Genomic DNA, 27,964 nt, shown 5'->3' on the forward strand with positions numbered 1-27,964 from the left:
TTGACAGGTGCTAGCAGACAAAACATCCGTTTGAAGGGCCTTTCTCAACTTGCTACCAACATCTCTTTGCCATTTTTTCCCCTGCTACATCCCTCTGTGGCACCTCCATTCCATCCCCAGTCCTTGAGTTAGGCTGGATTAAATGCTGGTGATCATTAGCAATCCCCTTTAAACAAATATATATATATCTGGAAAATATGAATAAACTCTGATAAAAGTGCACCTCCAGCTGGTTTGTGATCTGAAATGATTTGCATCATCTGAAAGCAGGCCTGGCCAGAATCCCTTAGCACTTGTGCAGGGTTAACCCCAGATGAAAGAGCCCTTGCTATATCCTATCTTTGAAAGCAGGAGGGAGGGCAAGATTACAACCAGTGGTTTACTGTAAAACTACAAGGAGGGAGATTCAGACTAGACCTCTGCAAAACCTTCCTGAGTGCAGCAGCTGTTTGCTTGTGGAACAGGCTGCTGGATACAGTGATAAGACCTCCTTCACTAGAGGACCCCAAGAAGGTCATCTCTCCAAGACGCTCTGTTGCAGAGGACTCCAAACTGGGCCACTTTAAAACGTATAGACTTCAACTCTTCAATCTTCCCTTTTGGTTCTGTTAGGGGAGTCCTAAGGACCTGTTGCTGAAGATGGCCAGCTGGCTTCCTTTTCTCCTCTCCAACATCAGTTCTTGGTCATACTAACAGGAAGCATTGTACAAATCCCCTTAACACCATCCATCGCAGCGGAAACCAAATCCCCTCTGCTCCTTAGTACTATTAAAGATGAGTTTGGGGACAAAGCCCAAGGAAGGAAAGGAATAAGGTTTTCCGTTCCTACTTTTCCATCTTCCATTAACAATTCACCATGCCATTCTCCTGCATAGCGGGGGCAGATGCCGTGGGCTCCCTGCCAACAGTTTCTCCCTTCTGGGTCAGAGGAGTGAGCAGGAGCAGCAGCAGCAACAGCCCCCAGAAAGAGTTCCTTTCAAACTGCAAAGGTAGAAGCAGATGTGGGAGGAGAAGCAGATGCCCTTGATGGAGCTCATAAATCATCTTTGCCGAATTAGAGCTCTGTTTTGGATTGATCCTGGCCTGCCAAAACTTTGCTGAGTACCTTTGTCTTGTAGCTAAATGGATGGAGTGATATCAGATCTAAACACTCTCTCTGTGTTTGGGTGTGTGGGTGTGGGTGTTCTTGACTTGTTGTAGAACCATCTGAGTGAGAAAGCCTGTGGTCTCCAGATGTCAACAAAGACTCATGAGTGATGGCAAGATTGGGCTGTTGGTTTGCTCATACTGAAACCCGTAGAAATAAAATTAATTTAGCCTTGATTTCAAAGCTGCAATGTCTAATTATAAGGCAACAAACACACCTCATCCTGGAATATCCACCATATAATCAAAGCATAATATGTACTTAAAACCCAACATGCAACCACAATGTAGGGTAGAAGCCACAATGATGACACCATGATAGAAGGGGAGATCATCAAATTTGCAGACAAAATCAAGCTAGGGAGAATTGCTAATGTTTTGGAAACTAGGTTCATGATCCAGAAAGATCGACAGACTGTCCAACAAGAAATAATTCAGTGGTGAGAAAAGTAGGCAGGAAAAACCAAAAGCATAGGTATGGAATAGGTAGTACCTAGCTCAACAGCAGTAATTGTGAGAGGGACCTAGGAGTCCCTCCTAGTGGATAACCACTTAAGTAGGAGACAGCCATGTGCTGCAGCTACCAAAAAAGCCAATGCAGTCCTAGGCGGCATCAACAGAGAGATAGCAACAACATCTTGAGAAGTGATAGTACCGCTTTATACTGTACTAGTGAAGCCACACTTGAAATACTACATCCAATTTTGGTCACCACATTACGAAATAAAATACCAAGGTCCTAAAAAGGGTGCAGAGAAGAGCAACAAAGATAAGGGGTCTAAATTGTACAATGAATGCTTAAGAGAACTAGGTATGTTTAGCCTAATGAAGAGAAGAATTAGGGGTGACATGATAACTATCTTCTGTTATAGTACTTGAGGGGTTGTCACAAAGAAGAGGGAATTGACTTGTTCTCCAAAGCACCAGAGAGAAGGACAAGAAGTAATGGATGGAAGTTCATTAAGCTCATTTCTCACTAAGGAAAAATTTTCTGACAGTGGAAACAATTATCACTTGAACAACTGGCCTCCAGGAGTTGTGGGTGCTCTCTCTAGAGGTTTTCCAGAAATAACTGGACAACCATTTGTCAAGAATGAAATAAGATATCTGACCCTATGATTCTATGATTGTGGAGGTCATCGTTGTGGCTACCCCTTTTTTCAGCCAGTACATCCAGCAAAGCAGTGGTGCTCCAGTTTTAATCAATTCGCTTTCCAAACTGAAGAGAAAACTTTGGGTTAATACTTGGTTTCCCCAGAACAGTTAAAACTTCTTGAAGAGTTCCGGGGCGATGTGTGTCATCACACCACAGCTTAGTTTATTGCCCTGTTTCTCAACCTCACCAGCTTTAAGACCTGTGGACTTGAACTCCTGACTCATCTTATTATTACATGTATCTCCTGCCTGTAAACAAACCATTTCTGAAGCACATTAAAACAAAGACTTAACAGTGACAATCTAACCAGAAAGCCTCCCTTTTATTAACTTCAGACTGTCACTGGGGAAAATGATGAATGGCATTTGTAATGCAGCCTTCCGAGCAGCTACTCTATGTTTACATGCTGGAGTAAATGAATAAATAAGCTTGAGGAGCATGTAATTGGACCAGGGAACCAGCAACTCTCCACTGGAAGTCTCAGGTGGCCTCCGTGCACCGTGACCGCAATGACGCTCTCTGGCCTTGGCCCTTGGGTCCTCATGGTCCAGAAGTATCTGGGATGTGTGGGACAGGCAGTCCTCAACTTATGACCACAACGAAATCCAAAATTCCTATTGCTAAGTTGGACTGCTAAGTGAGTTTGCCCCATTTTCCACCCTTTCTTGCCATAGTTGTTAAGTGAATCACTGCATTTTTCACTTAGTAGCATGGTTGTTAAATGAATCCGGCTTCCCCGTTGACTTTGCTTGTCAGAAGGTCGCAAAAGGGGGGAGGGTGTCACATGACCCCATGACACTGCAACTGTCGTAAATATGAGCCAGTGGCCAAGCATCCAAACTTTGATTGTGTGTCCATGGGGATGTTGCAAATGTTGTAAGTGTAAAAATGGTCACGTCACTCTTTTTGTAACTTCGGTCACTAAATGAATGGTTGTAAGTTGAGGACTACCTGTATTGACCAGCCTGATGCATTAAGAGTGCCAGACTCCCGTTCTGTGGCTGCCGCCACCGTCTTGAGCTTTTTGAGCTCTTCCTGCCAAGGCTCCCAGTTCGGACTTACTTTCCGAACGGCTTCTCTTCCAGCGATGGGTCACCCCAACCCTCCCTATTTACCATTTTCTGTTCATGCTAGCAGGGTTTAGGTGGCAGCCCAGAGAGGGAGAATTACCTGGTCTTTCTTCTGCTGACCCCTTTCCAGGGACCTTGAAAACCGAACTGCACAAACCAAATGCTTTATGATAATACAGACTCCACAACAGCCTTGAAAAACATTGAGTGAAATGTTGCAAGGGATCAAAGCACTTACCTCGCTGTCTTCCATCGGAGGTGGTGGGGGCTCTTTAATAATCTGAAACGGATGGAAAGGAATAGAGAACATTACCTTATGCTAACTTTCAGGACCCATCCTCAGAAGACCATTTCTAAACATTTTCTATCTCTGTTTAAAACCACAGCCTTCACCTACAGATCTGGCAGGTCACCTTCTGAGGAGCTGGCACCCAGCATGTCCTTATTTAACCCTCCCCAGCCCTGACGGAAGGAACTTCGTAGAAAATGTTGCATCTTCTCAGACTCAGCTTTCTTCCCTACCCTCTCATTTTTGTCAGGGGTGTCCAACCTTGACAAGTTTAGAATTAGAATTAGATTAGAATAGAGCTGGAAAGGACCTTGGAGGTCTTCTACTCCATCCCTCTGCTCAAGCAGGAGAATCGTGATGGAGCGTCCACAATTTCTGGAGGCTAGCTGTTCCACTGGTTAATTTCCTCAGAACGTTTCTCCTTAATTCCAGGTTGCTTCTCTTTAAGATCTGTGGATTTTGACGCCTTACCTCCAAGGAAAGCATTAACACGTACATCAGATCCATGCACACCAGCCTCCTTCAACATGAGAACTAAGAAGTTCTCACTGACATCAGTGGTGTCACAATAGGAAAGATGCATAAGCACCCTCACGGGTTGACAGTCACTGGCTTCAATTTGATTTTGCAATCCACTCCACCCCTTTTAATGGATGTGCAATGATGAGATGCAGTTACAAAGGGGTGGGGAGTTGGTCACTACTAATGTGGATGGTCTCTGTGGAGAACTCCACATACGCACATTTGCTTCCTAATAGGATTGAGAAATAATGCCAAACTGGCTGGAAAGTGATTGTCAAAGGATTGTTAACTTCATTATTATTTCCTCCAGACTGATGGGAAAATGTACAAGCTGTATCTTCAAAGATTCTTTGGAGGATTCAGCCCAGGGCCTGATTTCCTTCCCCAGCTCCGTTCAATATTCATCAAGCAGACCCACTGGCTTCTTCCTATTTTTCCTGTCTTAAAGGCTGGAATGCAAACCAGAGATTTTCAAGATTCTTCTTTCCACATGATTTCCTATGAGATGTTTTCTCTCTGGAATACGGCCTTTGTTAATTTCACTTTCTTTCCATAATGCTTTTTAGAACTGGGGACGTGGCTCTGACTTGCATTTAAACTTTTGTGAGAAGATTTGCTGAATTTGGCCTTCAGGATAAATATAACTGCTAAAAAAGTCCAAGAATAGAGGTCTGGTAGAAACTGCAGTTATTTGAAAATAAGTTGCATTGCACAGTCAGGGTGCAAAACTGCATTTTGGCCTTGCAGGATGCTACTACTGGACACAAGTAAGGCCTTTGGTTTGTATTGCAATTGTGGGGCACTGTTTTTTGTCTGCTTCTCTTGCTCCCCATCCAGATGTCTATGATTCCAGCTCCATTGTTGCTTTCTAAATAGAGATCTGTATGTTTTTCTTGGATCCACTTCGTCATGATATGATGGAAGGGAAGGGAAGGGAAGGAAAGGAAAGGAAATTCAGAATAGAACAGAATGAGATTAATCAAGATTAGACTAGACTGCAAAATGGAATGGAATGGAATAGAGTGCAGAAGAATAGAATAGAATAGAATAGAATAGAATAGAATAGAATAGAATAGAGTAAAATAGAATAGAATAGAATAGGAATTGAGCTGGAAGGGACCTTGGAGGTCTTCTAGTCCAGCCCCCCGCTCAGGCAGGAGAACCTATACCATCTCAGGCAAGTTAAGGCTCTTCTTAAAAAACCTCCAATGATGGAATCCTAAATCCCATACATTCCCAGAAATCTCACTTCTGAAGGAATACCCACAGTACCCATATTTTTAGATGACCTCATCTGACAAACTAGGGCTTCTGCCTCCTTACAAACTATTCATCATAAGCAACCTTGTGGGTTTCTCTGGGAGTGATTTTCTCCCCTTTTGACGCAGAAGACCAGCCAAAGTGAGAATAGATTCCAGGGACTTACCACAGTGCAGCAAAGTGGCCAGAACCACCAGAGAAGCGCCAGAGCCAACAGAATGAAGAGGATCAGCAAGATAATTGCCAGAATGGTCCCATCAGACTGTAAAGGAAGCATCACAATTAAGTCAGGGTGGAACAAAGTTTAGATATTCTGTTCAATCTGTCAATCCTTGTCCAAAGTTTGGGTCAACTGCAATGCTCACTTGAATCAGCCATTAATTTTTCCTATCTCTTCCAACCTAATTTTCTTCATGGTGTCAATCAGTTGAAGAACCTCTGCTTTAGAGGAAGAGCAATGAAGCTGCAATGACATCCTGGCTTGAAAGCACAAACTGCTCTGGTCAAGTCGGGATATATTATTTTAATTTGAAGAAGAGAGGGTGTGTATTCACAGATCTCCTTCCCAACCCAGAAAACCATGGCTTGCGCTAATCCAGCAATCACTGGATGGAATATAAATTTTAATAGATCTGAATATCCCAGACTGAAAACCATTTCAGCAGATTCACCGCCTCTTCCAGAGGTTTTCCTGTCATTAAAATGCCCTGAAAATGGATTATTTCACTTTACTTCCAACTGTAATCTCAAGTACAGACTATGCATTTCCCCAAACCAGCTAATATTTCTGAATCATTCCTCACTGATGTCATCAGGCTTTGGGGATCAGCTAGCAAGCAAAATTAGGCCTGGCAAGACTTAGAGACTTTGGTTTTCTAGGACCAGACTTTTAAAATAACAAAAATGACCCATGGGTAAGTTACATCTGTTGTAAAATAGTACTCTGGAGCTTGGCTGATCCTGGCATGCCAGAGGATGGGTTGGTTGATGACAGGAAGGCTCCTGTGTACATGCGTGTTGATTATTCAGCACTCAGGAGCTGGAAGCGGAATCGAGCGGTTGCACCACCAGAGTTTAGCACCACATGGATGTGGTCTTGGATGCCCAACTCTCACTTCTCCTGTTTCATTGCTGAGAAAAACCCATCTAGAGTACCAAAGCATTTGGAGGGCCCCACCGTGAAAGAACCCACATTAAAAAATGGTTAGAAAATGCAAACCGATCAGAATGGAAGTTTGCTGCCTGTCCTTATGGAACAACTCTCTAGAATTTCAACCTGAGATCTTCTGACTTGCCAGCTGAAGATCCTTCTAGCTGGAGAGTGAATTGGATTGTCGATATACAAAGGTTAATAGAGTAACAGAGTTGGAAGGGATTTTGGGAGTCTTCTAGTCCAAGCCCCCTGCTCAAGCAGGAGACTATATACCATTCCAGACAAGTGGCTGTCCAGTCTCTTCTTAAAAGCCTCCAGTGATGGAGCACCCACAACTTCTGGAGGCAAGTCGTTCCACATTATTTTTTCTTACTGTTGGGAAATTTCCCCTTAATTCTAGGTTGCTTCTCTTTTTGATTAGTTTCCATCTATTGTTTCTTGTCCTGCCTTCTGGTGCTTTGGAGAATAGGTTGACCCCCTCTTCTTTGTGGCAGCCCCTCAAAAATTGGAACACTGCTATCGTGTCACCCCCTAGTCCTTCTTTTCAATAGACTAGACAAACCCAATTCCTGAAACTGTTCATGTTTTAGCCTCCAGACCCCTAATTTTCTTCTCCGTACTTTTTCCAGAGTCTCAGTGTCTTTTTTATGATATGATGATGAGTGCTTTCGTACTGGAGATAAATTCCTTGTGTGTCTAATCACACTTGGCCAAAGAAAATATTCAATTCAATTCAAACAGTAGCACCTGAGCCAGAGAGATTAATGAGAAAGCCTAAGTTTGTGTGCCAAAAGTGCCATAGTCAACCCACAACGTTCCAGGGAGTATGGGCAATATTAATCCCAGAGGGGCCACCACTGAGTTGGTTTATATGAACCCACAGACCTTGTGCATGGAACATGCATGCTTAGGGATGCAACCCTTGTTGATTGGACCCTGGGCAAGTTGTCCTCAATGATCCCATGTGCTTAGGCATATGAGTTTGTCCTGTGCTCTTAATCATTCTTTGACTGATTTCATTTCCAAGAGGAAAATGAGTTTAATACAATTACAGAAAAGAAGGCCATTTAAGTTCAGTCTTCAGTGTATGTTTACATCTTTAGGTATTTGTTGTTCTAAGCACATAGCATTCTACAGTAGAAAAGAATATTTCTTTTTTTTTCTTGTTTAATGTTCTTTTCTCTAGGCTAAAATGTATGTAATTTCTTTTCTTGTCATTGATTTATCCCCCCTGTAGGTCTCCTCAAATTGTTTCCATCCTAGGAATGTTCTCCTTGAACCCCTTTGGTGCCCAAACTAAACAAAGAGGAGAGTCCAAATGATGCCCCAGTCCAATTCTTCGCAAACTTCTCCACACTCAGAGCCAGAAGGGATACAAAGTCTATGGGGTTCTCAAATCACAAATTCAGAATGTAGCTCAGGAAAGGAGCCAGATAATTGTTTTCAATTAAAGGCATACCAAACAGCAGTAGGACACATTAACTCTAGCTTTAAAAAAAATAGTTTGTTAATGAATAACTTTAATCTTGTTGCCATTTAATGCAATGTTTCAAAGCATTTTTTACTGACTACTTAGCTTGTGTAGTTATTTTTAGAGCATTCTTTGGAATTGTCAGAAACAACCCCACTGTGATACTGAACCACATTTCTGATGAAGCAAAGTTGCTCAGGTTGCCAGATGTTTTAAAGTGACTCTGCACAGCTGAAAAAGATCAGTTTCGGATCACTCCCATCCCCGATGTTCCTGCTCAGGGAATGCTCGCTCTTGCTTTCTCTCTATCGGGGGGCTCCAACCTTGGCAACTTTGGTACTTGTGGACTTCAAATCCAGAATTCTGGGAGCTGAAGTCCGTAAGTCGTAAAGTTGCCAAGGTTGGAGACCCCTGCAGTCTCTACTGCTATCTTCAGCGTTTTCCAATCATCATTTCCGCCAAAAATCACAGCAATGAAGACAGGCTTTCTGTCACTTCAGTGTGGCTGGGAGATGCTGTGAAGACACAGGAAGTCATTAGAGGAGAAATGGCTCCAAAGCAATTTTGCCAGAATGGTAGCAAGATGAGCGCATAAATTTCTTCGTTTTTCCAAATTAGAACCTGTAAAGATCCTCTCCCTCTGTTTTGAAGTCTTCTTCTCCAACCCCTGCCCAAGGCAGAAGTCCTTATTCGGTCTGTTCTTGAAAATCTCCAGTGATGGAGCATCCACAACTTTGGGAGGAAAGCTGTTCCATTGGTTAATTGCCTTCACTGTCAGGAAATTTCTCCTTAGTTGGCTGGATCTCTTTTTAACAAATTTCCACCCTTTGCTCCTTGTCCTGCCCTCTGGTGTTTTGGAGAATAGGTTGATCCCCTCATCTCTGAGGCCACCCTTCAGGTACTGGAAGACAGCTGTCATGTCCCCCTCAATCCTTCTGTTCATTAGAGCCAGGTACCTAGTTCTCTTAGGATTGTATGCTTAAGCCTGCAGACCTCTTGTCAGTTTTATTGCTCTTCTCTGCACTCTTTCTCGGGAGCAGCATCCATCCTTGCCCTGATGAATGAATGTTATTTGTTTATTTTGTTCATTCACAATATTGAATCCTGCCTCTCTTGCATCTCCTGCTGCTGCACCAATTCCCAAGCTAGGAAATTAGCCAACATTGGCTACAATGACAAGGTAGGAGAGGACTAGGCTGAGAAGGGAGGGGAGGGGTCAAACACGTCATCAGTCATGAGTCTCTTGGCATCACAGGAGATCTACATCCAGTCCACCTTGAATTCCTTTGACTCTTATCTACCGCTAACTCACTTTGACTGTTAGTAATTCAGATTCTTGTAGATAGGAATAGCATACAATAAACATATATTCATTTGAACTGGCTGGACTCTCGATTTCTTGTGCTCGATAGACTGCTAAGCATGGGTTAGTGCAACAGCAATCTAGAAAGACCAACAGGTGCATGCAGGCAGCTGAGGCCAGCTTCTGCATACAACAGCCCTTGGCTGCTGTTCGGCGGGCTCTGGTTGCTACCAAGATGTGCACAAACTAACTGCAGAGGTGTGGGTGGGTTGGTCCTAAAGGCAAAGAGGATTTATGTCTATCCTTTCCAACACAATGGAAAGTTAAAAAGGAATAATGTGAAAGGGTCTGGACTTTCTCAGTCTGCCTCTCAGTGGAATAACTCTGGAGACTTCACAGAAGAGGATTAAAAATTCATTACGATGGAAGAAAACCAGTTAAAGAAAGACAGGTTGGATATTCCAGAAAAAAATGACTCCAATGTATGCCATTCTTTCTCTCTGTGTGTGTGTGCACCTATAGGTTGGCAGATACAGACTGACAGATAGAGAGAGATATAGCTAAATAGATACACACTGAAAGACAGAGAGAAGGATGCATGCATTAGCAAACAACAGAATTTCCAAATAGAGAACCAGCCATTGATTAGTGAACAATCAATGAATCAGGTTGAACCTATGTTGAGTGTCTCCTACTGCCTCCTCTATTCTGCCCCACAACTGCAGGGATGAGCTGTCCAGCTTTTTTCACAGCTCTTGTTTGGCTTTGGCTGCTGGAGGCCCCGCTCCAAAAAGGGAGAAGAGCCAGAAGAAAGAAGCGGATGAAGCCAGGACTCAAAGCCAGAGCAAATTTCATTTTAGTAAAGGCAACGGCACTCCCATTAATTAAATACAATCACTATGGTGATTCTCTGTGGCTGAAATATTTGCTCCGCTTTTATTAAGATTGCCGCTCATTGGCCTCCTTCAGGAATCACGCTGGCTCTCTGAGCTTTTTAAATCCGCACCCTGGCTGTAAGGGAACCAAAGGCAACACCCACAAATTCGCAGCGTGGCAGGACTCTTTCTCTCTCTGTCTTGGGTTCCCTTCCATCATTCTGTGCAAGTTTAAATGGATTTTTCTCTTTTATTTTGCATAGGCGCAGAGCTAGGGAATACCTCAGACCACTGTCTCTTGGGGGAGGGAAAGCCTTGTTTTGCCATCAAACTAATGGTAGTTTGCCTAACCATGCTGAATATTAGAAAGAGAGATTTCTAGGCCTCAGGAAACATTGGGGTGACAAACAAGGTCAGCAACTCAGTTGTTAAATTTTATTACTGCAAAGCCTGTTGAAATAGGCTGACTTGACTATTATCCTACAAAAGTATAACTTCCATTATCCCCACAGCTGGGGAATTGCAACAAGGAACCTAAGCACATCTGAACATCTCCATGGAAGGAAGGCAGCGGTGGTCCTCTGCCCACCTCTTTCCCCCTGTAATAAATCAAGGAGGTGGTGCCCTTGGGATGAGTTTTCATCAGGTTTCTCTCCAGGCGTTGCCAAAGCAATGATCAACACAGCTGCCTGTCTCCAGGTTCCCCTGTAAAAGCTTTGACACTTTTCCCTCCAACCTGGAATCAGAGTTTCCACCAGCAGTTGGAACAGCTGTGAAGATCATTACACCACTGACAGATTGCCTGGGGGGTCTCTGTGCACAGAGAGAAATGGTGGAGAGTTAAGGGGGCTCCTGTTCCATTCCTTGCAAGCTCCCCCTCATCCCCAGCAGGCAGTTGGAAGAGAGAAGCAAGAGGAGGACAGGATATGAAGCAAAGGAAGTGAAACCAGCATGGAGAGGCAAGGGTGCACTTTTAGACTAGTGGCAGACAAACCATAGTTTATTGGGATGCTTTAAGCACTCTTTATCTTAAGGCTTACCCCTGTTGTCCCACTGGGCTGCTTCAGAAGCAACAAAAGGAGCTTCCTGTTTCCTAAACTTTCACAGGGACAAAGAATTTGAAAATACTGACTCCCTTGTTTTACACGCTGGTTGTCTGAACTCACAGAATTTGAGATTCCTTTTAACTATAGTTAATCTATCATGGGAACTGAAGTTTGAGTTCACCTCTTCTAGGGAGAGGAGGAAGAGAAGAACTTCTGATGCTAATCCGTGGGTCTCCTGCCCTTTTGGACTAATGCACACATATGGAACTCCAGCAATATATCATGGGCACCTTCACAAAATGATTGCCAGTTGCAAAACACCAATAGATCATCCAATTTAAGTTTCTTCGCAGAAGTCTCCCTACAGCTTCTGTTTTCCACTTCCAAGGAAAGGCTCATTTTTTTAATGTTCTGAGAACATTTGTGGGCCCATTTGGGACCCTGAAATATTCTGGAAAATAACGATGGTACTGGAAATATGGACTATGCAGCCCTCCAGCTTCTTTTTAACATCAAAATATCTCTTTAAAATGAGTTGAGCGGGGCAGGGAACTCGAGAAATGCCATAGGAAATGTTTCTCAACTTTGGCATGCTGGGAAAATCTGGGAATTGGTCCACATATTTTCAAGCTCCCAAGGTTTGAGGCACTGGCACAGGAGAAAGTTGTGGGTTATTAGGACCATGAGTGTGCTGGACTTCAAGCCTGCCAAATATCCAAGAACAGATAATTCTGTTGTAATTAAATAGGTTTCCAGGTTCCAGAAGAGGCCAACTACATGATGATCGCATGTCCGTCAATGGAGTTCAGGTCCTGGCACATGACATCAGTTTATGGATGTGATTCATCACCCATCCTGAGAGGATGGAGTCCAACCTTGATACTTCAAGGCTTTTTGGGTGAGGCAGGTTATGGACCTTCAGTCTCCAGTATGGATTCACACGTAAGAAGACCTTAGGATGAAATGGCTTCAGGTATTCTATTTCAGAACATATATTCTTAATTTCCTGCAGCAGGTTATAGAGCATTTATCCTTGGATGTTGGATATTCTGTTCATATGTAAACAGTTCGGGGCCTAAATAAACAGAAACGCCAGCAGAAGCCAAAAGATTTTCAGAACTTTGCCAGTTGCCTTTGGCTCTCAGTGTCTTCTGGCACCATCTGATGAAGGAGATTGGGGGAAAAAGAAACCCATAGAAGTCCCTGAATCCCTAAAGGTTGGACAGCCTGGGGAACTATCAACGTTCCGCTCTCTTTTCTGTGTCGCTTGAAGCCAAAGAACTCCAGGAGAGGAGATGCAGCTGATTTGAAAGCCCACATTAGGGAACATGCTGTGAAATCGCTCAGTTTCCAGCTAGTAATGAAGCCCAGGCCTGCTCGAATCGGACAGGTGGGATGGCTCAGAGCAAAATCCCTGGCCAATTGCGAGGCTGCCGGGGCTTAGCGTCATTTCTCACCCTTGGCAAAGAGACATCTGGCTTTGGGAGATGACTGTTCTGTGGGAGGTGCCCTGAAATAGGACCCAGCCAGGTTTCTGTGACATATTTCAGTTTCCAGCTTTCCATTATGGTTTAAAGTCAACAATTAATTAGTGGAATGGCTTGCCTTTAGAATGTGTGGGTGCTCCATCACTGGAGGTTTTTAAGAAGAGACTGGACAGCCACTTGTCCAGAATGGTATAGGGCCTGGCAACTTTAAGACCTGTAGACTTCAATTCCCAGAATTCCCCAGGCAGCCATTGTGGGAGTTGAAGTGCACAAGTTTTAATACTGCCAAAGTTGGACACTCCTGGTATAGGGTTGGACTAGAAGACCCCAAGATCTCTTCCAGCTCTGTTATACTGTTATTGTGTTTCAGCAAGGCAGAGAGAGGAGGAGAATGGAGTTCGCTTCTTTGTTGAAAATAGAGCCCAATATCTTAAAACAAATAGAGACATACGGACTTTCAGGAATAGAATAGAATAGCACTAAACAATATCATCTGATGGAAGGGCATTCAAGGAGATTTGCGTGGACTCTCATGATCATGATGCTGAAGAAAATACCATCTTGATGTGTGGACTTAGCTCTTGTGGGACAGTGACCTTAAATTTCCTGTGGAAAACATGGCCACTTATTCAGAATTAGACTCCCTCGCCTGATGCCTTCTGGTGGGTTGACACTATGGCTCATCCATTCTCAATCAATACAGTGGCTAAGAATGAGAAGAATCCGTTTTCTCCTTTAAGGAAAACAATTGTCAGGTGTGAACAACCGGAATCACATGTGCAGACTTTGAGCTAACTATTTTATTACTTTCTACCTATAATACAGGAATCTCCCCAGTCCAACAGCCTGCTCCTGGGAACAATTAGATCAGGCTCCAAATAACCTAGATAGGGTTGGGCATAGTCCTTTTGTAGTTGCACAGTGACTCCAGGCTTAGCTCCATGCTTGATCCCTCCTGCTGGCCAGGCTGGATGCTTCCCAACAATAATGCTCTGATTCCCATGTTACTAACATTTGCACCCCTTAAAAATCACAATGACATCAAAGTATTGGCACATTCATCCTGATGTCATTGAGCACAGAACACAATTTTTGTACTTTGCGTTAGTTCATGTAATATGAGTGGCACAAATTTCATTATTGTATTAGATGTTCAATAACTTCAGGATACTCATGTCTCCTCTTGCCTACCCCACAGCCATCTGCAGATATCAAAGACAAATTCAGAGACATAAATATCCCTCTTATAAAAATAAAAAACCCAATTTTGGGAAATGTCAGCTTTGTTATTCACCCCCCCATGTTCTTCTGATGAATTATAGCCCTTGTTAGCTCATCTACAAAGCTCAAAGCAGTGCGTGTTATTTCACTTTTCTAAGGAATAGTGAAGTAGTTTAAGAAACATAGTTATAGTTGGCTCATTTCTCTTAATATTCACAAGAATTCAGTCTTAGAAACAAGTCAGATCCTATAGCAGGTCAAACTTCAGAGGTTCTAAGCAACAGCTGCTATGTCAAGTAGAAAATGCTTCAAGTGATTCAAATTCAGCATCTGTTTTTTGTCACTGGGATATAAAACTTTGGCTCCATTGAAGTTGAGATCCTTTTATTATGTGTGTTTTGTTGACAATTTTTCAACTATTTAATTTTTCAGCTATTCAACTATTCCCTCATATAGCACATTTAGATGGTTAGTTTCTTCAATCTATGAACTCATTTTTTATTCAGATTTTCCCTAATTTGCTTTCTTAAATTGCAAAATTCAGAGGATCAAAAATATGAAACAATATCTGTGCTCTGGTTTGATACATACATCAATGCAAACTAAATTAATTTGGCCCCCAACTCATCCTTCTGTAACCACTTCATAAGTGAATAAAGATTCCCTCCAAGGTATAATATAAATATATAAACCCTACAAATATATTCTACACTTGTGTTCAGGTAATATATAAATACGGGTACTCCTCGACCATAATTGAACCCAAAATTGCTATTGCTAAGCAAGATGGTTGTTAAATGAGTTTTGACCCATTTACAATCTTTCTCGCCACTATTGTTAAGTGAATCACTTTAGTTGTTAAATAGTAACATGGGGTCATTAATAAGTGAATCTGGCTTCCCCATTGACTTTGCTTGTCAGAAGGTGGCAAAATGGGATCACATCACACTGCGACCAGCATAAGTACTTGTCAGTCACCAAGCATCTGAATTTTGGTCACATGGCCATGGGGTGCTGCAACGGTTGTAAGTGTGAAAAATAGTCATGCCACTTTTTTCAGTGCCGTTGTGCCTTTGAACGGTCATTAAACAAATGGTTGCAATTCAAGGACTATTTGCATTCTATTTGTATAATTAAATAGAAATGCGGTACGAGTGACACAGTTACTATTCCACAACCAACAGGATAAAAACCCAATAGTTTAGAGGAGATTAGCATTCTCTTTCGTTGCATGCCTGTGTTCTGAGTGCCTTTATTTTACTCTCTTCTTTGCAGAAATTCTGGCACCCCTGCAGGGATGTTATTAAAACTCTCAGTTCAAAAGAGGGGGAACCTGCCTTTTATGAAGCACTGACATTGCAAAGGAGAAACAGCTTCTTTTTAAAGAATCATTAATCACCTGCTTTTCAAGGGAAGCCAGACCTGAAATCCTAGTATTGATGGCCTCTAAATGACCCTCCAGTTCAAATTCACGGAGATTTTTCAACAGACGTTTAAGCAAAAAGGGTGGATTTCTAAGCAAACTTACACAGTGCGTGCTGGAGATGATGACGGAGCTGGAGATGAAACTGAGGCCGTCGTTCATGCTCACTTGAAGAGCAGCTTCCCTAAAACAAAGAAAGAGGGGCAGAAATGACTTGTTGGGGAAAGACTCAAAAGAAGTCCACCTCTTTTGAAAACGCAGCAGCAACTGGGCTGCTGCAGATTCTTGGTATTGTAGAGAGACCGCCAAGTAGGTGGTCCTCAGATGGCTTGGGCTTTAGCTGTGAAGAATGGAAGTCCACCATCATATCTGCAGGGCCACCAAGCTGGAGAAGGCTACTTGATTTGCTGAATGACCATAATAGCAACAGAACATGCCCTCCATGGCAGGCAGGAGCCAGCCTTCTAGATGGAGGGCATGGGTGCTGCAATCAAAGACCATTTCTGTAAGGGCAGTGGCAGGATTCAGCCAGTTCACACCACTTCGGCAGAACTGGTAGCTAATTTTTGTTTTAAAAAATGTTTTATTGATTTTTAACATTTTTTGCCTTAATATTTGGTAAACAAGGGCAGATCAGAAAGTACAGTAGCAAAAGAAAATTCACCAGTGAAAGTTACAACGAAAAGAGCTATTGTGTATAAACTCTCTATTTTCATAAACCTACATGCCAGCTTCTTGTAAGACAGGTGCCGGGCAGAGTAAGTAGGTGTCCTCCACTACAAAGGGTTTCTCATCTGGAAAGAGAAGCAGAGAAAGTGGTTTCAGGTGAAGCAACTTTGGAAAGAACAGTTAGGGTGTGGGAAGTTTTATATCCACATATATTTTATTCTTTATACTGTTTCCATCTTTCTTCGAAACATTAACAGAATCCACAATGGTCTAAGAATCAGCGTCTCCACTAGATAATTGAGAGTCAAGTGGAAACTAAGTTAATCAAATAAAAATCACAAAGGGAGGAAAAGCTTTTACCCAAACCTCCTCAAAACCCCAAATAAGTCACCCAGACCTAATCCACATATGAAAGGATAAGGTGTATAAACACAAGCAGAGTTAATTAAATTGGGTCTTCCAGCAGAACGTCATGTTCACAAGAATAAACATACTTATAAACACATACCTCAAGTGTCATCCTAGAATCGGCACGCAGACAATTCCACGTCCAGGAGAAACTCCCCTATTTTCCCAAAATCTCCATCGCTAAACAAATTAGTTGTCAAGTGAATTATCTCCATTTTACGACCTTGCTTGCCACAATTATTAAATGAATCATGACAGTTGTTAAGTTAGGATCTGGCTTCCCCATTGACTTTGCTTGTCAGAAGGTCACAAAAGATGATCTCATGACCCTGGGACACTACGACCGTCATAAATATGAACCAGTTGCCAAGCATCCAAGTTTTGATCACGTGACCATGGGGATGCTGCTGCAATGGTCGTAAGTGTGAAAAATGGTCCTAAGTCACTTTTTCAGTGCTGTTGTAACTTTCAATGGTCACTCAACAAATTTGTTGTAATACAAGGACTATCTATAGAAGAAATAAGCCCCCCCCCCCAAACAGATTCTCTCCTCCCACAGTTCTCCCTCCCCCCAAGTGCCGGAGGTCCTTCACGCCAGCTTCTCTTGGAAGCTCCCCTGTGCACGGTTTGAGACTTGAAGACTGCCTTGCCCTGAAGGACAGCGCTGGGTCGAACTCTGAACCTAGGCCTTTCAATGCTTTCTGCACTTCTTTTGATGCAGTCTGTTGCTTTTCCTTCCAAGGCTGTCACACAACTGCACCATCCATCTTCAGGTTGCCCTGTAATTAAACCTACAAGCTGTGCAAGGCCTGATAGGATTTAACTTGACCACTTTGGCTTGGCTACTCAGCAGAAACTATGTCGGGGGTTGGAACTGAAAGCCATTTCTTAGATTTGGCCAGACAGCCAATGCCGCAAGTCTTCCCTTGTCCAACCCAAGAGGCAACATTTTGGTTCCTTCCAACCCTGAGCAGTGCAAAATGGGTCAGCATCACGCCTCTCCTGAAATGCTCATTCATAAGAACATTGAATGAGCCTGTGAAACTCCTGGTTAGGCCTTGGGACAATATCTAGCCATACTTGCTGAGAGATTCTCTTTAATTAATTCTGGGATTAATGAGGTCCTAATGTTTGTGAAATCATTCAGCTTTAGCCTGTTTGGTTTTAAACACAGAAGTTCCAGGTTGTCATTCTAGAGTATTCATTCTTCGCTTATTTTGTAGCATTTAAATTCAGGGCTCTTCAATCATACTGTATGCACAGGGCTTTCATTATGCAGCTCTGGTGCCGTCTTGATTTTTATGACCTTTCTTTCTGTGGTCACCTCTGCTTGAGAGAGACTCGATAGCCATGTCCAGCTCTGACGCAGCACTTCACTTTTTCTCCTCCATCTCTGTCCAGGTTTTTTCTTCTCCTGCTTCCAGACTATCCCCTCAATCCACACATAAAGACTTCCCCCAAAAAAATTTAAGTGCAGCTTCACGCACTCGGGCGAGTGTCCACCGCTCATGCAAATGGAGCTGCAGATCTCCTATTCTACCTTGGTGCATAAGAGTAGCTCTCAGCAAAGCTTTATAAGTAAGCTACGGTTTCATTTTCAGATAAAGCAATCTTTCCATTCTGAAGTTACCCTCGTCTGGGGTATAAGTAAACTAAAGCACATCTTAACATTTGCAGTTTCTTTTGACTGATTATCCAGATGCATTTCTGTCTTGTTTTATGGGAGAAGGCAACTTGGCAGCTTTTAAGCAACCTGAGAATGAGCACTCAAAATACACATCTGTAACCATCGCAACCGCCTAACATGAGTGTTATAATTCTGACACTGCAGATTGGGGGAGGGAAGCTGAGAGAGGGGGACTTGCATATCATCGCTGGTCAGAGTTATGTGAGCCTGAAAGCACAAGGCTGCCACTAAATGTATGCATTTCACAATGGAAGGCAGCTGGAAAGGAAACCTCAACTGCACTCAGCAACTCTTTTAAAATCTGCTAAAATTCAAAAAATAGCAAAGGTCTGCACAAGAGCCAGCTTTTCTTCTTCCACAATAAATAAATGAAACAGCATCCCTTTCTTAAAGTTCCCAAATATCTGAAACTGCTTGCAACTCTTCTGCTCCAGGAAGGAAAGCTTCTCCCTGATTGAAAAATAATCAGATGAAATGCCTATCGTGGAACATCACAGACTGGGATTCTAGAGTCTTGAGGTTACTAATTTCATAGTTTCTGCTGGTAAAATTTTGCTTTGGGAGTCATGGAGTCTTCTTAGGAGAGAATGTTACGAGTTCTGTGCTATTTGGAGTCCAGCTACCAAATTTTATGGAAAGGATCAGCTTTTTTGGACAGCAGCTCACTTCATTGGATGTCACCAAAGAGGAACAAAGCTGTCCTCCTACAGTATTAAGAATCTCAATGTTTTCTCTTCACCACAAAAGCTGCTATGCATGCCAAAACAACTAGACACAAAGACAGTTACTTCCCCCATGCCATCACTCTGCTGAACATCTAATTCCACAGCACTGTCTTAGGCCCATAGATATTTACCCATGTAGTAGGCTGTATTGCTGTTATCCTTGTCATCTTCTCATCCTTCCTACTACCTTCTCCTATTGGTATCTTATGATCATCACTTGTTGTTGTATCTTATGTTTAATGATTGTAACTATGATTTATGATCACTGTGTTATTTATATGTACACTGAGAGCTTATACACTGGAGACAAATTCCTTGTGTGTCCAATCACACTTGGCCAGTAAAGAATATTCTCTTCTCTTCTCTTCTCTTCTCTTCTCTTCTCTTCTCTTCTCTTCTCTTCTCTTCTCTTCTCTTCTCTTCTCTTTTCTTTTCTTTTCTTCTCCTCTCCTCTCCTCTCCTCTCCTCTCCTCTTCTACTCTACTCTACTCTACTCTTTCCATAATTATTTGCAGTAGCAGACAGAGTGTTTTTAATATTGGAAGGTAGATAATCACACCCAAAAGGAGCCTCTCAACTTCTCATCTGTTTGGTTTGGGACTCTTTTTTTGTGAAAAACAGATCATGCCCCAGCACATTCCTTCCTGGGGTATTCTGAGGCAACTGTGTTTTCCTCCTGGTGCACATGATATCCATTTCTTTTGCAATTCCTATGGAAAGGAAGTCTGCCTCCTAAGGAGAACACTGTGTATCCTTTCTCCTTGGGAGACTGATGAATTTGCAAAATTGAACAAAAATGTCCTCTTTGGATGCAGGAAGAATGGAAGGATGAAAATATGGCTCTGCACCACCAATGCTTATACCATAGCTTGGCATGTGCAGGGTATGTGCAGAAACATCAGGAATTCTTCTCTTGCTTATCTAAGCCAAAGGAATATTTCCTCCTTCCCCTTTCTTTCTTTATGAATCCTTACGAACTGGGTGTCCTCCCATTCATAGAATCTTTTTCCTTAAATGAAAAAATAGACTAAGCAATAGACAAGCAGAACTAGTGAAAAAGATGAACAAGAAGGCCAATGAAATACATTTCTTGCCATTCCTGTTTTTCCACTTAAGCGCTCCAAAACTGTATTTTTTAAAATTGAATCTTGTAAAATATTCTGGGCCTCATCTACTGAGGAGGGAAGTTTTCAAACAAAACAACTGAAACAACTTTAATAGTTAAGTGCCGGGTTTCAACACTCTCTTTCTTTTGTTTCCACTGTGGATCTGTAAAGCAAGAAGGAGTAAAAAAAGTCGCTTCTTTGCAATATTGGAAAATATTGCAAATATGTCTTTTAGAGTTGGGCAGATATCTGGCCTTCGTGAAATCCCCGGTGAATAGATTATACTTTTTTCCCCTTAGGCCTATCAAAATTATTTTAGATTAGATTCTTCTTAAAATTTCTTCCACTTTGGCACATCTGGTTGTGAGAGGCTGGATCTATAGACCTTCTGAACACCTAGCAGGCAAAGGTGTTGCACTACATTTCCCATCATCCTCAGCCTGCATGGACATGGAGATTAATACCAGTAGGTACAATCTGCCTGGGAAGCATGAAATCATAGCTAGACAAAAATAGTTCCTGGTGTGTTTTTCCCAGCCTTGAGACTCTCTGGCTAGTCTCATTCATCACTGGTCTCATTTATCACTGTCGTGACTCAAACTCTCATGTTTCCACTTTCTGAGAATATTTCATAAGACGGCTGTTGTCTCCCCTGCGTTCCATCCGATCTTCTTTTGTTGTCTGGAGTTGGTGGCGGGACCTTGGTTAAGCTAAGGTGGTGGTGGTGGGGTTAATATTTTGCTCAGTGAAATGGTTTTGCTTCATCGCAGGCCCGAGACAGCTTTCTTTCTTTTCATTCCTGGCACAAACAAAGCATTAGTTTGTATAAGTTTCCTTTGACTTCTTCCTGGAAATCGTTGGTTGCAAAACAAATGTTGAAACTGGGATTCCAGATAGGAAGAAATGGAACCCCACATCTGGGCACATCTGGAATGTTATGGGCATGTTAGGAACACAGACCAACAGCTGTCTTGAGCATGCAAAGAGGAACGAAGCTTATCGCTAGACACCCTTTTCCCAAAAAAAAAAAAAAAAAAGTCACGTAAGGGAAGCTGGAAAAAAAGAAAAATAACTACCCCAAGAAGCCAAATGGAAGACAGTAATGACACCAGCCCTCGGAAAATTTTGAAGACCTTGTTAGCTGCCTCAGGGCCCATTTTGCAGAAGCAAACTGATGAGACTCCCAAACAAGAAAGGGAATCCAGAGCAATCTTGATGCAGAATCACAGAGCAAGCGCATCCACAGTCATGAAGGGTTGAAAAAGTCAAGGGGATGCCTGTCTTGTCTAGACATCTACAAACCTGGCTAAAAATTCTCCCAAAGGCGGCCAATGGACCCCTCCAGACCCTGGTCTCCTCGGCTAGCTTACTCCAAGGGGCCAACACACTCACCTCACGTCCATTGATGCCTCAAAATACCACCAGATCCCACCACTCCAATTAAAATACAATATTTTTTAAAAAGGACAAATACAGGCCATAGGACAACAAGTTGATATGAGCCCTCTCTGCTTTAAAAGAAGGAAGATTCCCGACTGTTTCAAAACAAAAGACTGAATTGCATCTCCTTCTATTTCCACAAGAGTCTTTAAAAAATTCTTGGAAAGAGATGAGATCGGAAGGTAGGGCTTCACTTCTGCCAGTTCAGATTTTTAATTAAATATCATCTTTTTTAAAAAAATCTGGCAGCATAGGAAGGGTCCGTATCTCTCTCCTTTGTCTTAGGCCAGGGGTCTCCAAACTTGGCTGAGGAATTCTGGGAGCTGAAGTCCATCAGTCTTAAAGTTGCCAAGTTTGGAAACCGCTATCTTAGGCTAAATGCTCAGAGTTCTGACTATCTAACCTGGTTCCAATCCTGGTTCTCCCTTCTCCTTCCCTTGCACAAAACATTAGGGAACGTTTTGTCTTCCTTGGCCAAAGACACCCTGGGTTCTTCAAAGGCCTGCTGGGTGCTGCACATCTTAAAAAAGATGAGAGAACCAAGCAACTATTTCAGTGGAAATGAAATAAAATTAACTAAATATAGTCCATATTACCAAGCAAGCTCTGCTCAACTTTGATTGACTTCAAGAAAATCAAAGCAGAGTCAGACTTGGTCAGCACTTGTGTTCCTTCCTTCCTTCCTTCCTTCCTTCCTTCCTTCCTTCCTTCCTTCCTTCCTTCCTTACTTACTTACTTACTTACTTATTGGTGTATTTTTAGCTTTACACCCCTGTCTTTATTTTACACAACCTAGAGGAGTTTATATAATGCTCTTCTCTCTTATTTTCCCTACCACAACATCCCTGTGAAGTGGTTTGCACTGAGATAGTTACCGACTCAAAGTCACCCATTGGCTTTGATGCTTAAGGGAAAACTGGGATGATGGGAAACCACTAGTAATCCCACAATGGGAAGTTTTTAAAAAATCCTGGAAGAAGGAGACAACGATCACTGCTGTTATCAAGAAGAACAGAGGAAGGTGTCCATATGGCTGAGTTTAGCTCAGCTTGAGGGAATTTTCCTTCAAGCCTCAATTAATGGCAGTGTTTTAGCCAGGAGTGCCCATGGGGGATGGCCAAGAGCCAAGATGGTGGGCATGATGCTGCAAAGCCCCGCCCTTTTGTATCTGCAAGCCAAGCTGAATTGGGCAAGATTAATAATAATAATAATAGTAAAGTTGGAAGGGACCTTGGAGGTCATCTAGTCCAACCCCCTGCTCGGGCAGGAAACCCTACACCATTTCGGACAAATGGCTGTCCAGTCTCTTCTTAAAAACTTCCAGTGTTGGAGCATTTACTGCTTCTGGAGGCAAGCTGTTCCACTGATTAATTGTTCTCACTGTCAGGAAGTTTCTCCTTAGTTCTAGGTTGCTTCTCTCCTTGATTAGTTTCCACCCATTGCTTCTTGTCCTGCCTTCAGGTGCTTTGGAGAATAGCTTAATTCCCTCTTCTTTATGGCAGCCCCTGAGATATTGGACTTTGAAAGTTGACAACCAGGAAATTGCAGAGCTGTAGGCTAGTTTGGCAAGTGAAAGGGAAAAGAAATCCAGAAAGCAAAAATTAAAAAAAAACAGTAACTTCCAGGCGGGTGCCAGGACAACCTACAGGAAGTGCTCAGGAAGCCCTCCAGGGCCTTGCATTGAAGGAGACTTTGGACTTTTTTGCACCTTCCCTATTTAGATAAACTGCTTATCTAAAGAAACCATGGCATTATGCTGGCAAGATTTGGGAGGTTCTCTGAAGGATGAATTCTTGGAGAAGCCATAGGATACGGCTGGGTCATTGGTCTGCCTCTAGGAAAGACTCAAATCATGAAGGTGTCTTAAGAAAATGGAGAGGAGTCTCCACAGCTCAAGATGGTGCTCCATCACAAACTATCTGGACCCTGCAAGAGATCCCTGAAGCATCAGGTGAACAGCAACCTCAGGAGACACAACATCCAGGTGAGGACTCGGTGGGCAACCATTTAATGTCATAACTTTCTGAGGAACCCCAGCAACCTCAGTGATATAGCAATGATGCAATGTGGGTGGAAAAGGGATGTGATTTTTAAAACTCTGATACGAATCCTCCTTTAAAGGTTTGTATTATAGCTTCTCAGTGTTTCTGACCCTCACATCATGGTCAAAATGCCTTAAGATAGAACCACAAATATTCCCTGATTTACAAAGGCAGAATGGCTAAGGACTGGACGGCGTTAACTGAGACAGTCCTGATTTTTGTTAGTCCCGGACGTCGAGAGACTCTATAAACCCTTTTCTACCTAAATAAACCTCCAAAAGCCAGCCAGCCAGCCAGAGATATTTGCAAGGGGTTAAAAAAGAGTTAAGATGATTTCTGTGCCCGCACGATGGAAGCTTTTCAGTTCTACCTGCAGATCCCCCTGCGGCCATCCAGATCCAACAGAACTTTTTCTGTTTGCACCTGAAGAAAATGAAAGCAAGACACTTCTTTCCTGGGTCTCTGCTCTTTGAATTGTCTTCTTTTCTTTCTTCTTTTCTTTCTTTCACCTAGCTGATTTGGTGCAGGAGGTAGGAGGACAGGGCTTTGACTAGCTGAATTTCCTCTGCGTCTTTGGGTCCAGGAGAATTTCCAGTGGCCTCCAAAGAATACCTTGGAAGTCTTCACACTCTCCAGAAATGTTTGCTTATTCTAGCCCTGAAATGTTTCTGACTCTCATTAGAGAGAGGGGGAGGGGGAAGAGAGAGGGGGGGGGAGAGAATAACCCTTCCAAAAAAGAGTCCCTTTTAAAAAAAAATGGAATCCATTTTGCGGGGAGGAAAGAACGCCAAGAGAACAAGCAACTGGTGCCTTCCCTCCGTCAAGAAGCCAGACCAAATCGCCTGCTGGAAAGCGCAGCAAATGAGGAATGAGTGTTTGGCTTATGCTGTAATCAAAACCATGCCCCAAATCATGCTGAAACAGCCCAGTTTGCATAGCAGCAACATCATATGCGCTCCGGATGCCAAAGTTACAGACGATGCTGCTTGCTGGGTAGGCAGGCAAGGAGACAGAGAAGCAAAAGAGAGAGAGAGAGAGAGAGAGAGAGAGAGAGAGGGAGAGAGGGAGGGAGGGAGGGAGAGAGAGAGAGAGGGAGGACTCTCTTATGGATTTTGCTTCTTCTATGGACAGCAAGAGATGTTGGGAGAAAAAAATGACATTTCTGGATCCTCTCTTAATATTTCCCTTTTATTTTTAATTCAAAAATATTCCTGTTGAGCTCTTGGCCTCTTTGATCTACCTAGAGTTGCAGTTTTTGCCTTTGTTTTTCTTTGTGGCCTTTTTGTGGCTTCTCTATCCATTTCCACACTTCAAGCAAAATAGCTCCTTTCCCCCCACAAGGATGGCAGTTTCATGGGTAAATGTCACCACCGGAAAAACTTCCTTTGGGATTTGGTTTTCCCTGAGTGTTACTCAAGGTTCAAACTTGGCTTGAGACTGGAGCTTTTCCCCAGGGGTTTCATGGGCATTCCAGTGGTTTTTTTGTTCGGCTATTTCCAAGTAGAGTGTGAAGTTCTTTACATTTGCTATTATAGTTTTTGCATGTTACATGAGCTGCAACCTGTAAAATGGAGTCAGGTGCTGAACCACATGGCAATCTACACCACATGTGTCCCCTACGTGCCTTCCCACCACTCATTTTTAGTGCTCGGTCTCCCCCCAGGAGAACCCCTAAGTTCTTTGCGTTCTTTTGTCCCATCCAGATCTAGAACCAGACAGGATATGAGCACAGACAGAGAACATCATCAGAAAAATGTGGAGACTGTCAACTAATTGATGCTCAGATTCCTCTCACAGGCATTGTTTGCAAGCAGGGTGATGTCCTCATTGCTGAACTCCTGCAACACCCTCTGTGACGTGTTATCTTTGGAGCATGCTGGAAGCTGTAAAACATGTGATAACCATGGAGGGACTGGGAAAGGAATGGAAAGGAGAGAAGATTTAAGCCATCAAGAGACGAAGGACTCTGCCACCTCTTAAGGTGTGTCATGGATGCCCCTGGGATCAACAAGAAGGCAAAGTTTGTGTGTTGCAAGAGAAGAGATGGAGAAGAGAGGGTCAGGCAAGAATTCCTGGCAGAAGAACACAGCTGTACATCCCAAAAAACCATTTCTGTCAACAAAATACTTAAAATCCTTACAACCCTCAAAAAAGCTAGGACCGAAATTTGTAGGACCTTTTCCCATTAAAAGAATAATTAATCCTGTCACAGTAGAATTAGGACTTCCAAAGACACTCAGACAGGTTCACCCAATTTCCCACTGTAGCCTTTTAAAACATGAACTGCAGTCCCCCTTAAGGTCAGCCGAAACTCCTCCCCCTCCTCCAGTCATGGTAGAAGGTGAACAACATTTTGAAATTAAAGAAATCCTAGACTCCAGAAAAACATCATGGCTCTACCCAATACCTGGTAGCGTGGAATCCAGCCCAATAGTAGCAAAGGCAAAAAGATACAGAAAAAAAATATCTCCATGTCTTTGTTCCCAACTGCAACAAGGGAGAAGGCAGCTAAGCTTAACACCAACACTTCCATCATCAGCATTGGTTAACAGATGAGCTCCAGAGGTGACTGTAGGGTGCAGACAAAAAAGTCAAGATGACATCTCCAAGAGTGAGACTGAAACTAGGTTCTTATGTGTGTCTCATGGGGCACACCACCACATTGCCTTTTTTGACCATCCCCTGGGGATAACTCTGGATTCCTACCAATCTTCTTCTCTGTGTCAAGGACACTTGAATGAAGTAGGATGGCAAAGCTGAGCCACAGCACTTCTTCCTTCTGCAAGGATTTTCAGTCAATGACGCAAACGCCACACAAATGAACAATGCAACACAACCATTATTAGGACTGGAATCATCATCACCACCATCACCATCATGTTGGTGGTAGTATCAGTTTTGTTTTTATTGTCCTTAAGAAATCAGTAAAAGTAAATAAAATCATTAGACATGCAGGGTTTATTGGTTGATAGGACCACACGGTAACTTACTGAGTGTGACCGTCTCATTGATTCTGAAGCTGCAGAGGACTCGATCCACATTACGGGCGTGTCGGAAGCCATTTCCTGTCACCACAACTTGGAAGGACTCTGAAAGTAAAGGAAACCACGGCTTATGCCCACTTATCTGAGAAAAGTTTTTTGTTTTTGTTTTTTTAAAAAAACTTGATTGATTAAGTGCCATCAAGTCATTTTTTAGTCCAAGCAGCGATATAGATATTCTTTATGAGTTCAAAATAATTACTGATTTATTAAAATTATAATTAAATGATAATGCCAGATAAAGGAACCGTGCTCAGGCATTTTATTTGTTGATGGTTTTATTTTACTTTTTGACTTGACTCTGAGCTTTCTATCAACCAGGAAAATTAAGATACCAATAAAAAGGGACTTTATGTAGCTCAGGATTGAACTGTGAACTCCTTGGTGCTCTCTGAGCTTGGTGTTTCTTTTGCAATTTTTTTTTGAACATGAAGATGCTACCAAGTCTGGTAATGAAACATCTGTAAGCAAACCACCAAGCTCAGAGGGCACCAAAATCTCCACAATTAAGCTGTCTATTTTTTTTGCAGTTATCTTAATTAAGCTCCTGAGGATATGGCAGAGTATATTTTGGCCCAAAGAGATGTTAGAACAAGACAAATAATTAGCAGAGGAAAACTCGAATAAGGCATGACAGAAAGAAAAGTCCGCACAAATGCTCCTGAAATGTGTAACAGAATGTAAATGACGTTTTATACAGCCCACCTTGTGCAGGTGTCTTTTTCTAGCATCACAGAAGGTATTTGAGAGTGGAATTTGAGCAGTAATCAACAACGGAAAGAAAAAAAAATGATGCAGGTCTTATGATACAATCTTATCTCATCATCCTAAAAAGACAATTAAAACATTTGGAGGACATTCATAGAAAATTTAATATTTTGTAAAACCTTGCTCCAATATCATGCATATTAAGGTACTGTATATCACTGGAAAAATTGGTCTGCAGACAAGAGTTTTGTTTACTACCCTTAAAAAAAATCAAACATTTTTGGGAAATTGGGAGAAACAACTACGCAATGTAGAGCTTGTGTATGTGTCTCTCTGTGGGTGTTTTAGTGCCATTTCAATCATTTGGCCCAACACTAATTTCTATTTAACTTTTGGCCCTGTGTGCTAAATGGTTGAAGTTGAAGTCCTTACACCTTAAAGTTGCTGGGATTGAGAAACACGGATCCAGAGCCGCCTTTTCTGTCCAAAGGAGCATCTGTCTTTCAATCAGGGGTAAAAGCGCAGCAAAGAGGAAGTGCAAAAGCCTCTAAGTGGCCCTAGTGATCAGTAGGATAAAAGGGATCAGAGCCACTGCTTTTGATCTGCTGCTGCAAAGGAAAAAAGCTTCCGAGAAAGTCGGAAGCAACACCTCACCAAGAATTTTCTAAACAGCCTCTGCCCTGCAGTCAGCAAGTTTTGTCTGTGCAACAGTGCTT

At 42.6% G+C, this 27,964-nt stretch overlaps 1 protein-coding gene across 4 annotated transcripts in view; it reads right to left on the reverse strand.

Annotated features, from left to right (window-relative positions):
* ANTXR1 (ANTXR cell adhesion molecule 1) overlaps positions 1-27,964 on the reverse strand; it is a 69,827-nt gene that overhangs the window by 15,476 nt on the left and 26,387 nt on the right. For all 4 annotated transcript variants that reach the window (XR_005554417.1, XR_005554418.1, XR_005554419.1 and 1 more), the window contains exons 10-14: positions 26,490-26,588; positions 16,147-16,216; positions 15,528-15,606; positions 5,610-5,705; positions 3,611-3,652 (exon numbers count right to left, since the gene is read on the reverse strand). Coding sequence is in view for 1 of the 4 variants with exons in the window: in XM_039324264.1 (XP_039180198.1) it covers positions 3,611-3,652; positions 5,610-5,705; positions 15,528-15,606; positions 16,147-16,216; positions 26,490-26,588 (386 nt within the window). In the remaining 3 variants the exon portion in view is untranslated. The remainder of the gene's footprint in view (positions 1-3,610; positions 3,653-5,609; positions 5,706-15,527; positions 15,607-16,146; positions 16,217-26,489; positions 26,589-27,964) is intronic.

The sequence above is a fragment of the Crotalus tigris genome, unplaced genomic scaffold (assembly GCF_016545835.1).
Source record: "Crotalus tigris isolate CLP2741 ecotype Arizona unplaced genomic scaffold, ASM1654583v1 scf7180000024293.1627790, whole genome shotgun sequence".
In the NCBI taxonomy this organism is placed as follows: Eukaryota; Metazoa; Chordata; class Lepidosauria; order Squamata; family Viperidae; genus Crotalus; species Crotalus tigris.